Genomic DNA, 13,038 nt, shown 5'->3' on the forward strand with positions numbered 1-13,038 from the left:
AGGATGTAGATGTAGAGGTTAGGTTGCTTTTACGACACTGTCCAGGATTTGATCCTCTTCAGTCTTTGGCTCAGTTACTTTCTCATTTTTCTCTCCAGTCACCGAGTCTTAGTCACCTCTGCTATCACGTCCACTGCTGCGCTTTGAGATAGTTTCATGGTTTTCGATGTGTCATGGTGCCATGAAGATATGCAGTTGTTGCAAGAAATAACTGAGAGAGAAATCAAAAAGTTGGTTTATTTTTACTGATCGTAGTGGGAGGAAACCATGAGAACTAGATGCTGCTTCCTAAACCAAATTCCCTATCCCTTTAAATTTAAATTAAACTGATAGTTTAGCATGAAAAAATCCTTTTAAAGGGGACCTATTATGAAATACACGTTTTTTCTTGCTTTAACATGTATAAAGTGGTCTCCCCTCAGCCTGCCAACTCAGAGAAGGAGGAAAGCAACCAAATTCTGCAGTGTCTGTACAGCCGCCCGGATGAGCCGTCCAGTGTGATGTGACTTCTACGAGCCGTTCAGATTCTGCTCCTGTCGTTTGTAACGACAGGAGCGATGCGTGAAACCACGCCCACAACTAACTCCGCCGGGCGGAGCTTCCGCCATTTTTTCGTAGCGGTGTATCGCGTCATTCAGGCAGCCAATCAGCACAGTGCCTCATTATCATAACCTCCTCGCCCACTCAGAATCCTGCATAGAGATGGAGGTTAGAAACGGGGAAGATAAAGACATGGCTTAGAGACTGAATTTCTAATGTATTTAGCAAAAACAATCAAAAGCTTGTTTTTAAGACATTCAAGGCCTGTTTAAAATAGGTATTAGATGCCATAATAGGTCCCCTTTAAGTTACTGTGATTCAAAATATGTGACAAACCTTCAGGATATATAAAGGATATTATATATTTCATTTTTTCCTAACTCTTACTTCAGTAGGAGAAGATGATTAGGACACGTTAAGGCCTATACATCTTATTAGTCTCAGTATATTTTAATAGAGTGAATCAAATGCCTCAGCGAGCCTCAAAACAAAACAAATCATATCCTATTCTGAGCTTGGATTCATAATCAAGGAAAGTTACTTATTTCCATCCCAATATGAAAGACAAAGCAACAATCTTTGTCTGGATAGCCTTTGAAATAATTAGTGCCGGTTACCCTCAGTTATCTTTTGTCAGGGATGCTTGTGTGAGGATCTGATCAATATTCATGAGACACCGCGCAGCCTGTGAGACTACAGAGCAGAACAATGGTCAGTTCTGAGCCAGACAGTGGGTCCCATGAGAAACACTGGGTTCATAAACAATCTGACAATAAAGCTCAGAGGTTACTGTCAGGTCAAAGCTCAAGCAGCTGCAGGTGGATCTGCTCCTGACCACACAAGCCTGACCACATGTTCATATGAGCCCGTCTTACCAGAATAATGCACCTAAATGGATCGCCGCTGTCAAGATTTTACAATAGTAGCCAGCTAGTCGTAGTTTTGTTATTCTCACGTGTAATGACACTGTAATTCCGTTCTGAATTTGGGATGTTTTGATCTCCCATCATGCACTGATATTTGTTTTTATTGCTGATGTGTGCCCAGACTTCATGTTAATTTCACTTGGCCTCTGCCATTGAATTGTCTCTCTTTCATCCCAGCGTGGCTTTCTAGTCTCTTCTTGTCTCAGTGTTGTTTACCACAGCTTAGTTCACCATCACTACTCCCACTCTGTTGTTTTTATCTTTTTTTTCCCTATTAACCCATATACACCTGATGTGATAAACAGAATGTCCAACAATATCATTATGGAGAGCAAAAGTAGACTGACTCTCCCCTTCCCTCTCTCTCTTATATATATGCACAGCATGAGGAAAAGACACCTCAGGTGATTTTTGCTCAACAATTTTTTTCTGTGACTCTTTCTCTCACTCTTCACAGTCAGTCAGGTGGAAAATATGAATAGTCATGAGCTGCCGCAACACATTCATCAGACAAATTATGTTGCACGGTTCAGAGAGCTGAACCCCAGCGTCCAAGTTAATAACTTATAGTGCCACCTCGTCCAACTGTTCTGTCACTATCACACAGGACAGTCATAATGTGATCAACGTCCTGGAAGTGTTGTATCCATGTCCCTGGAAACATGCGCCTTTTATGCTCTGTTTGAGGAGAAAAAGCAGACCACTGATCATAATTTGGACACCAACATGGCACATTTCCTTTGTACATTGTACATACAAAAGTATCTACTTCTTAGAAGGTAAATCACAAGATTATATCAGCAGACGAGAAACAAAACTGCTGTTTAAATCTGCATTTAACAGGTAATTACTTCAGCTGTCTTACTCCATGGCCATGTTTCAACGACAGATGACGGCCAAAATACATTAATAAAATTAAGTTGAGCTGACAGCCTAAATTACCCTCTTAGTGTGCTCCTTTGGTTATCAGTTTTCCACTGGAAATAAAAAGAACAATAATGTTAATTAATTTATCATCATAAGTATGACAGTCATTTAATTAGAAGTTGAGATGGTTTTTGAGGCTCTAGTGAGCGTAGAGTCAAACGGGGACAACAAAAAGCTGAGCATATGACAGGTTCAATTCTTTGTGCCGATAAAACTTAAGGTATGCTTGTATTTTTATGTGCCTTGGATGAACTGAAAAGGAAAAGGTAATAGCTCTTAACTGGCCAGTTAAAATCCAATAACCTACTGGTTACTGGTTCTTTTTTGTACCCGATAACAGGACACAATAACCAGAGGTGGACAGAGTACTCGACCCCAGTACTTGAGTAAGAGTACAAATACTACTGGTCAAAATCTACTCGATTACAAGTAAAAGTAGCTCAGTCAAAATATTACTCGAGTAAGAGTAGAAAAGTACTTGCTTTTAAAGGTACTTAAGTATCCAAAAGTAAATGCTTTTAAATTTACTTTAAGTAAAAGTAAGAGTAAGAGTAAATTTCTTATTTTCCACATCAGTAAATTACTATATTTTTTCTAAATTAATTTAAGGATCTTTTAACTATTGTTTCTGAGAATTAACTCTTTGAAACCAGCTGCACTGATGTGCTGCTTTTAGAACCACAATGTTGTATAAAACCTGCAAAAACACCAAAAACAAATCAAATGAATGGGATCATAAGAGGACAGCAGATGATGCAGAGTTTATTAACAATCATGAACTGAAACCAAATGAACCTGCACCATCCAACTAAGTCTGGATCCCCCTCAAAGACCACTGCTTTACAAAAAACTACATCTCTGCTTTCAATAACTCAATGTTTAAGTCACTTAACTTTACAGGAAGGACATGTACCAGTACAATATAGCAATATAGAGCATAACAAACTGTCTCCCCATGTCTGTCTTGTCTGTCTCTGTGCCTGTCTCCCAATATCCGTCTCCCAATGTCTGTCTTGTTCGTCTCCGTGCCTGTATCCCAATGTCAGTCTCTGTGCCTGTCTCCCAATATCCCAATATTCTTCTCCTGACGCAGGTTGCGGCTCTGTCTTGACTTGTTGCGGCTCTGTCTTGACAAACGCAGGCTACTTTGGCGGTATCGTTTTGAGGAGGCTTGACGTATTTCCGCTTTACGTACATCCCAGTGGAGAGCGTGCACTGTGATAGGTCTCCTCCTTTGACAAAAACAGCCAATAGGTGTCCAATAGGATTTTAGGGAGGAAGAAAAAAGAGCAGACCTGAAAGTAACGAGTACTTTTCAGCCTTCCTAGAAATTTACTCGAGTAAAAGTCAAAATATTTGTCTTGGAAATGTAAGGTCCTGAAACGTGAGGTGGTGGTAAACCTGCCCAGTGAGAGGGCTGCAGCAGTTGTCTGAACATGGCTGATAGGTGGTGCTGCTCGCTAGCTCCAAACACAAATCATCTACCACATGAATGAAAGACAATCTCCACAGATATACAGCAGCACGTCTGAATTTTTCACACATGCCAGGCTTGGAATCGATTTAAATATCTCAAAACATCTAACCACAACTGATCAGGTAAACAGAATTTTCCAACAAGTCAAATGACAATTACATCAATCTAATGTAATTACTGCATGATTAAACTAAAAACTTAAAATGGTAAAAACTGCAGAGAAACAGTGTTGTAAATACGTGTCAATCAAACACAGCAGCATGCTATGAGCAAATGGCTTTTGAAGTTCCTAAAACAGGTTAATACAAAAGGTAATCTCACCACAAGCTATTAGTATGACCATTTAATGTCAAACAGGAGTTTCGTGCAGGAGCTGTGAATGAAGGGAGCTGCTGGGTTACAACGTTCCAGCTAGAGTACTGAGTACCTGCAATTATATGAGGTTGCTTTATGATAAAAACAATATGGTAGTGCTAAGCATGGCCAGATCCATTTTCGGTCATTACTGCTTCCTGCAATCATGTTCTTATCCATAAAAAAAACATTGTGTGGGGCACGTGGACATAACTGCAAACTAAAAACCCTTCCAGAAAACCAGCAGTCTGGCTGTAAGAGGTTAATTTGTCTTAGTAATTCTTTCAGCACAATGTATGTCTCATCTGCTGCAAGCATTTAGAATGCAATGTCAATTATATAACATATTTAGCTTTAGGTATTTTTTACAGCTGGTTCTTTGTTTTGAGTGGATATTAACCTATCCAATTTAAGTTCAGAAAGACATACTTTAACCTGAGATGTGGGCCAAGTATTTCCATGGCGTATAACACTTGGCCCACGGCGTGTCTTTTGATACATTCAATAATAGTAATTACTTAATGACTTTACCTTTTCCTTTCTCTCTGTTGTGTTTTTGTTGACAGTGCAGAGCGACAGTTCACACTGCTTATACCACAGTATCAGTGAGGGACGCCGGCGAAGGCCACCGTTGACCACAGGTTAAACCAGTATCAATACCCCAAGTGGCATTAAAGATTTTGTTGCTATGATGGAGCATCAATTTCACCCTGGCTATTGAGTAGGTCTAATATTTTGATTATTAACCCTAATGATAACGGAATGATAATTGTTGTAACATTTAATTTCATCCCAAAATAGTTTAGACAGCTTTTACTATTAGATAGTCTGGGTTCCTTAATATATGACCTCTACTGAGGTGACCATTTCTGCATTAATTCAGAACTTTTTATATATAAATTGATATGTGATTTATATCAATGCTCATTAATAGCAATAGAGGAGTATAGCATCAAATCCAACGTTTTGATAAATGCAATTATATGCAGGCCATTGAGGATAATTATCTCTTTATGTCACAAGTGTCTGCTTCTGTGTTCCTCCCACAGATCTCTAAATCTGCGGCTGCAGAGACTGCTTTTACAAGAATAGGGTTTCTGTCTCAGTTGTTTGATGGGCAGCTAGCCAAGACATATATGATATCATGACCGTCCTCCTCCACTGTGTCACAGCGGGCACAGGCGTCTAATCTGTCAAACATTCTCAAGTGTCACTGCTGTCCTGCCTTTGAAGAAGAAAAAAAAAAACCAACTAATCCTCCCAGGATGTGCAATCCATCTGAGTCGAGACAGTGTCAGATATGGATCTGTGTGCTAGTGGCTAGAGTGCCCTGGTTTAGTGGGGGTTTAGTGAGACACACACCTGTCTAGTGTCTCGGTGCCGTCCTGCTTACATCAAGTTCTGCCGCACTTCTTACACTAAGATTTCGTAGCGGTTTCGCTTTTTTCTTCTCTTATCTTCCTCATTTTTGTGTGTTAATAGGTTTTACTCCCTAAGGACTTGTGACCTAAGTGCCAAACTCACTCCTTTGATTGTAAAATGCATTAATAGCAGTTTAAAACCAAAACTCAGCAAAAGAAAAGTTTGAGAAGACCTCCGTCTAGGCTTTAATTTCAAATACACTTCATAGCTTTTATATTGCTCCGGTAATTCATCTATTACTTGCCTGAGATTAAACGAAAATATTTTTTTTAACACTGTTATTTAACGAAAAAAAGCAGCATATTTGCATATTGCAACTTTACATATAAAGACAGTTCTTCTTTTTTGAAAATAATACACATAAAGCAAGTAGTTGAATTTTCCCCTTATGATATCTGTATGTAATGTTGAGCCATGAGACACAGATCTCAAAAAAGAGATCAGTTTGGGTTTCAATCCTGATGTGTTTTGTCTTCCAGTCATCGTGAGTTTTGTGTGTCTCTGGAGAGAGATGGCGACATCGAGAGTACATTTATTTGAGTTAGACCGATCGAGTCTGAAGGTCAGGACACCTTTGCCGCTACTCCCATTAATTTTACTGTTCCTTATTGCGATGCTTTTGGACCTTTTAAATTGGTAAATTTAGTATTGTCATTTTATACCTCAATGCAAGTGTGATACCCATGAATCTTCATGGGGGAGAGAAAAAAAAAATCAGCATGTGTGCCTTTTATTTCTTTTGTTTAATTGTTTCATTTTCTGGCACACGCATCAGTCCCTCTCAACCATCACCTGCGCTTATTGTTTCAACACGGACAGCTTGGCCTACGCTCATCCCGTCACATGTTGCTGCAGGTGGCAGATTTAAATACCAGATTGCCACGAAAGCCGGTGTAAGTCATGAGAGTAAACGTGATATTTTTATTTGATTGTGTGAGCCCTGAAGGCTGCACGGGGAGCTGATAAATCCAAACTGAGCATCTCCATCACCCAGTTGAAATGTATGTCACAGCTCTGTCCTGGGCAGCTGCATCGCAGCAACCGTCTCATGGGGCTCACGGTGCATTCAGGAGAAAGATGTTATAGGGAGTTGTTATTTCCCTGTAGGATTTTGTGATGAAGCTGGGCTGGATCTGGTCAGGCTCACTATGTCTTTTTTTTCCCTCAATCTAAGGGATCAGAATAGTGTCTTGGTACAAAATATGACAGGAATGTCCTAAGCTCTGACAAGAGTAACACTTGAGTTGCTGATAAGAGTTTTTGCTACACCTTACATATGTTTGAACTAATCATAAAATAGTGTGCAAAAACCTTTCTGCCATAAGCCATGTTAGGGGCATTGAGGAAATCTAATCACAGTCTACTGGTAACAAATTATTTTTGCACCGTCTTTTAAGGTTTCCTTTTATGTTGGAGATAAACTGGTACGAGTGTAAGATTAGGAGAAATAGGATTATAGGGAAAAAAATGTTACACTTCGAAGCATCTCAGAGTTTCTTACCATTTCTTGTCTCACTGAAAACAAGCTCTGGAGGTTAAAGTCTGACCAAAAAAAAAAGTAGTGGTTGAATTTTTCTGCCTGTCTTCTCAAGTCTGTATTGTTCTCATTTCAAGGTGATTTTTATCTTTATCTTTGAAACAGAACAGGGGAGAAGGAGTTGAAAGAAAAGTAATACTTTTTGTCAAGAAAGTGGTGTCTTACCAAAGTCAAAAAAAACTTTGGAATGAGATGAGAACAAAAATTCAGTAATTCACTTTGATTTAATTTAATGTTATTCTGGCCTGTATTGTATTCCAATAATGGTAAGAGCGGGGAGAATTAAGAACATACTTTCTTTCTTAAAATAAAGCCAACAGGTAAACATAACCATGATTTATTCAAAAAGGTTGAGTCTTTGTGAACAAAAGGTGGATAGAAGATCCCCATTATGTCAACAAAGATGTCTAAAAAAAAATCATTAAAGTTCCTCAAGAAAAACTAGAAGGGATGTATGTATTTTACCCACCGTATAGTTTATTAAATCATTAAACTGTTTAAGAACCAGGAGGACATGCAGAGGAGAAAGGTGGTGGTTAGCATTAGCCAGACTGAAAGCTAAAACTCTGTTGTGTCATGACTTAGTTCAGTAACAGCAGATGAATTGAAATGAAATCACAACTCCAGATTACTCCACATCAGATTAATCTCTATGGATATCTTTTGTAGTAAAGTTATTTTCTTTTATTTTCAATGTAATTAATTTTTTGAAAGAGTCTTTTCACAATTCCCAGCAATCATGTAACCTCTCTATCTATTGATTGATTGCAACAGCAACACTGATGCTTTCAAACTAATATTTTTACACTGTGAAAAATAACTTTTTACCATTTTCTTTGGGGAAGGAGTTTAAAAAGAAATGAAAAACGTACAAAATATTAAATAATGAGAGGATTTGAGGTCATATTTCAAGTAAATGGTTCAAAAACCTTTTGCCATTTTTGCAAAACATTTTGAAATGTGAACTTACATTCATATAAAGCCTTTCAGAAAAATTCTGACCATATATTTCATTGCTCATAGATACAGGCTTCAAATGCACCGGGAGGAAATGACTGCAGCATGGCACGCCACGTCAACCATTAAGCGCGTGTAATAGAATTAAATGCCATTTGTTCATACTTCCGCAGATTCTGATGCAATTATAGCTGATGTCTTTGTTGTGGTCTGAAGTGACTAAGATATGTGAACGGGTTTGAATTATGAGTACCGCTTCAAGTGACAGCCCCTATCTTATAAGCATAAAAGCCATTTAACTGAACAGTTATCTACAGCAAATAAATCAATCTTTAGTCGGTATTTCAATAAGGTATTTACTAAAATCCATTGTAAAAATATGACATGATGCCATTTTTCAACAATAAACTAACTCAACTTCTGTCATTTGGATGCCAAACAGGCTCATTAAAACTTCCAATCAATACTTAAACATGTGATATACGCACAGAAGTTCTGCTTGACCAGTTTACAACTAAAGGATGGATGACAACTGTTTTATTCACCATCATGATGTGCGCCGCAGCAGATGTTTTGCACTCGCGAAGGAACAGTTTTATCGCTACATAGTCTTAATGATTTTATTTCTCTCCCGCAGCGGCAGTATCCAAATATTGCTACGAATGTTGAATAAAGAACAGGGCTGTCACAAGAACGCAGAAGCATTTATCATGCTCTATGGATTATGAATCAATATGTGTCATGTTTTCGGTTCAGGTGACAGGTCCCCACTAGTGAGGCAGTCATGCCTGAAACTGAGATGACACGTTTAACCAGATTTGATCAGTTTTGACAAAGATAAAATACACCAACATTGTATATGTGTTTATTTTTGAGGGTCATGAGGCTGTATCAACAAAGCAACAAAGTAAATCCTCCAGCGAGACATTTTTTTATCTTACATTTTAAATCCCCTGCTTTTAGAGCTTAACCGGTCCCACCGTCTCCCAGTCACTTTAAATCAATGGAAAGTCATAGATTTGTATTGAGCTAATGCTCCACGTGATACCACTGCTCTGTATTTGCAAAGAGATCCTGGATTGTGTGCTGTGACTGAGACTTTTGAATATTTCAATCGATATCAGACTGGTATGGAGAGAGGAAAGATGCAATTGGCAATTAAAGGGAGGGCTATTATGCAAATCAAATAAAAGCCTAATCCCTCTGTCGGACAAGACAAAATAAAAACAAATGATGTTCTTTATCTAATTCAACATAAAAGTGTAAGTTAACTTGAGTTTGGGTGTACCTTGCATCATTTTTAAACAGTGTTAACTCAAATTCACTCTGAGGTCTAAATTCTCTCACATGGATGTTAGTGTTTGTGTGTTTGTGTTCAGTCTCACCTCATTGGCGTAGACCCAGTGACTGTCTTTGGATGCCAGGTTGGTTTCCACAGCCTGCAGTGATAAATGAAATGAGAAAGAGAAGGGGACACAGAGAGAGAAAGAGAGAGAGACAACTTTAGAGTCAAGTATGAAAATTCATTCAAATATTTTGTATACATGGAAGTCCCCGCCCCTTTAATTTTTCAACAATCACATTTTGTCACCAGCGGTACAAACTCATTCAAACAGACCCGCAATCTGCTGTTTGTTTCCGAGCCAGAGGGGATATATGACTGTGTATACTGAACGCATGGTTTCTTTCTGCAACTACAACAGTTTACATTCACATGGAAATAAGAACCTCGTTGACATGTACAGATGCTCCTGCAAGCATTTCAGCTGTGTTCACAATGTGACACATATGAATACCAGGTTGCACTCTGACATGCATTTTTCTTTGCTTTTATCCTGCTACTCTTCTGTCAAAGCTTTATGTTTGGTGTGTTAAGTCTAAAACCAGTTCCACATTTACACAGCCAAGATCTTTCTTTTCCTTTCGGCTGTTCCCTTCAGGGGTCACCACAACGAATCATCCGTCTCCATCTATCCCTGTCCTCTGCATCCTCTTCCCTCACATCAACTAACTTCAAGTCTTCTTTCACTACATAAATCTGCTCTTTGGTCTTCCTATAGGCCTCCTTCCTTGCAGTTCTAACCTCATCGTCCTTCTACCAATATATTCACTATCCATCCTCTGTACATATCTGACCATCTCAGTCTGGCCTCTGACATTTCTCTCCAAAACATGTAACATGTGCTGTCCCTCTGATGTACTCATTCCCCGGACTATCTGTCGTCGTCACTCCCAAAGAGAACCTCAACCGCTACGCTTTCCAACTCTGCATCCTTTGTCTTTTCTTCAGCGGCACACTATTTGAACCATAGCAAATGCTGGGGCTCACCACCGTCTTACACACCTTTCCTTTCATTCTTGCTGATACCTTTTTATCACATATTTCCCCTGACACTTTTCTCCACCCATTACAGCGTGTTTGCACACGCTTCGTCACATTATCCCCTAACAGCAAATGGCGTATGCAGACAATAAAAAAAAGTATAAATATATAAATAAATACACATTTGTTCAAGAGGCATCAATCTAAGCGTTGTTTTATCAAAGAATACATATTAAACTACACCCTTCAACAACCAAAACCATCTTCATTTAAAGTATTATTTAAAGTGGCATCTCAGTGACATTCCAACCAATCTGCGTTTACTGGCATTTATTGATTTATTGCTGTATGTTTATTTTTTAATTTTTTATCTATTTAATTTTTTTTTTTTTGGGGGGGGGGTAATGTTTTGGGTTAATATGTTGTATTATATTGTGCATTTTGGTGATGATTCATTTTCCATGTATTGTACAGAGCACAGAAATACTATCACCAATAGTTCAAATTAATAAATATATATATATATATATATATATATATATATATATATATATATAATAAATATATATATATATATTTATTATATATATATATATATATATATATATATATATATATATATATATTTATTTGTGTATGTGTAGGTAAAGCAGATCAGTATAACACTAATTATAAATCCATAACTGGTTAACAGCAACATAACTTATATGTACTGTAAGTACCAGGCGATTCACCCTACAATATTATTGTATTATATTAATGCAGGCGGTACAGTGCCGATCATGATTGAGGTGAAGTTAAAGAAAAAACATCGATACTACGTTGTTGAAACTTCAAGCAGAACATTGAAGGTCAGTGCATCTGGGTAAGTGTTTGTGTGAGTCTAGCTGCAGGTGTGGAATAAAAACGCGAAGGCTGCTTTGTTCAAGACTGAGACATGAGGGCCGTACCAGCCAAAAGGTTAAAAAGAAACACTGAAAATGGCTTCCCGTGTGAGTGTGTGAGATTGTGTGAATCAGATGGAAGAGTTCAGAAATGTTCAGAAACATTGAAGATACTAGACATGGAGTTTAGTATGTCCTTCAGTCAGTACGTTTACATGCACTAACAGAAAGTCCAATTGTTGCCTTAATCTGACCGATATCATGTATACACCTTAGCTCTTGAGATCGAGCTACTAGTGCCAGAAAACGCGTCCTAATCAGAGTTATTCCGGCATGTATACGCAACCCATGCTTGGTTGAGCTGGCAAAGTTCTGTGAGTGCTTTTAAAACTTCTCTTGGATTTACACTTTTCTTCTTCTTCAGTCTCCGAAATGACCCTGTAAAAATTGCCCTCATCAACCAGTGAAATCATCTCTGAATCCCTGTGGCTATGCTGATTTAAGAGCTTCCTGTCATTTTTGATTCATGACCTTTACATTGTCCTCACCACATGTTTCGGAGTTATATGGATTTCCAAACCAAAAGCAGCCATTAAGTATTTAACCACGCTAAACTTAATTCCTCCAACAGAGACTACCATTAACTTGATATATAGTTCTATTTTCCTGGTTTGGGTGGTCATTATTGACAGGAAATCAGCTGAACCTTGTGATCACCTAGAAGTGACACTGATAGTAAGACTGCCGTAGCTGCGAGGCAGCAGTAAATGTTTCATTGGTAGGAGCCGTGTCTGCCACTTTATTAGTGAAGGCGGTTGTGACAGGGTTGTTTCACAGCAATCCAGAACTGAAAAGTGGAAATCTAAGAGGAGAACTTTAGTGAGGTCACAGAAGAAGCTTGAAAGCCAGGAGAAGGTTTCAGACAAGTGCACTTGAGAGCAAAAACAGTCCTGATGTTTAGCAGCACACATTTGCACACATGCAGGGCGTGCAAGTCTCTAAATGAAAGCTCTGACAATGACAACTACTCTCTTCCATGAGATGACATTTTCCTCAACCAAATTCATTCCTCCAAAAAAGAAAAGTCAGATGGCAGGTGAAGGTAAAGTCAAGTGCTGTAGTGTTTACTTAATGTGTACAGTAACAGCTGCGATACTTTTGTTGTTGTTGTTGATGCCTGGGGCACAACAGAAGACACCACTTGAGATGTTCAGCATCATTTCACTGGACAACTGAACACTGGCAACTTCTGACACTGGAAATGAAGTTTTGTAAAGCCAATGTGATGTTTGCAAGCTGATGTTTAACGACTTCTGTAGTGATGTAGTAAACATCATTGAGCAGCAAGATTTCCCTCTTTGTTGGATGTTGTTGCTGCTTTATCATGCATCTTAAAAAAGAAGAAATAATTAATTAAAAATAAAGAAACACATAATAGATAGGTTACCATAGCAGTTTTGCACTAAATTATTTCTGCAATAAAAGGCAACATCAACTGTGCTTGTTGATTCAATGTTTGCTTTGTTTTGCCTTTATTATTCAATGGACATAATTCAGAAAGACTTTCATTCCACAATGTGAAATTACATTTTTGTCAAACACGATTGCTGCCACTGATGCTCCTAAATAGAAAAGGCCCTTTTGTGTCAAAGAACAATTTTGCCATTATTTTGCCTAATGAGCTCCTTTTG

The 13,038-nt window shown here is 38.3% G+C and overlaps 1 protein-coding gene across 4 annotated transcripts in view; it reads right to left on the reverse strand.

Moving 5' to 3' along the window:
- Window positions 1-13,038, reverse strand: part of grid1a (glutamate receptor, ionotropic, delta 1a) — a 289,273-nt gene that overhangs the window by 42,764 nt on the left and 233,471 nt on the right. For all 4 annotated transcript variants that reach the window (XM_061744764.1, XM_061744766.1, XM_061744767.1 and 1 more), the window contains one exon: window positions 9,526-9,579. In XM_061744764.1, the coding sequence (XP_061600748.1) occupies window positions 9,526-9,579 (54 nt within the window). The remainder of the gene's footprint in view (window positions 1-9,525; window positions 9,580-13,038) is intronic.

The sequence above is a fragment of the Cololabis saira genome, chromosome 17 (genome assembly GCF_033807715.1).
Source record: "Cololabis saira isolate AMF1-May2022 chromosome 17, fColSai1.1, whole genome shotgun sequence".
Taxonomy (NCBI): domain Eukaryota; kingdom Metazoa; phylum Chordata; class Actinopteri; order Beloniformes; family Belonidae; genus Cololabis; species Cololabis saira.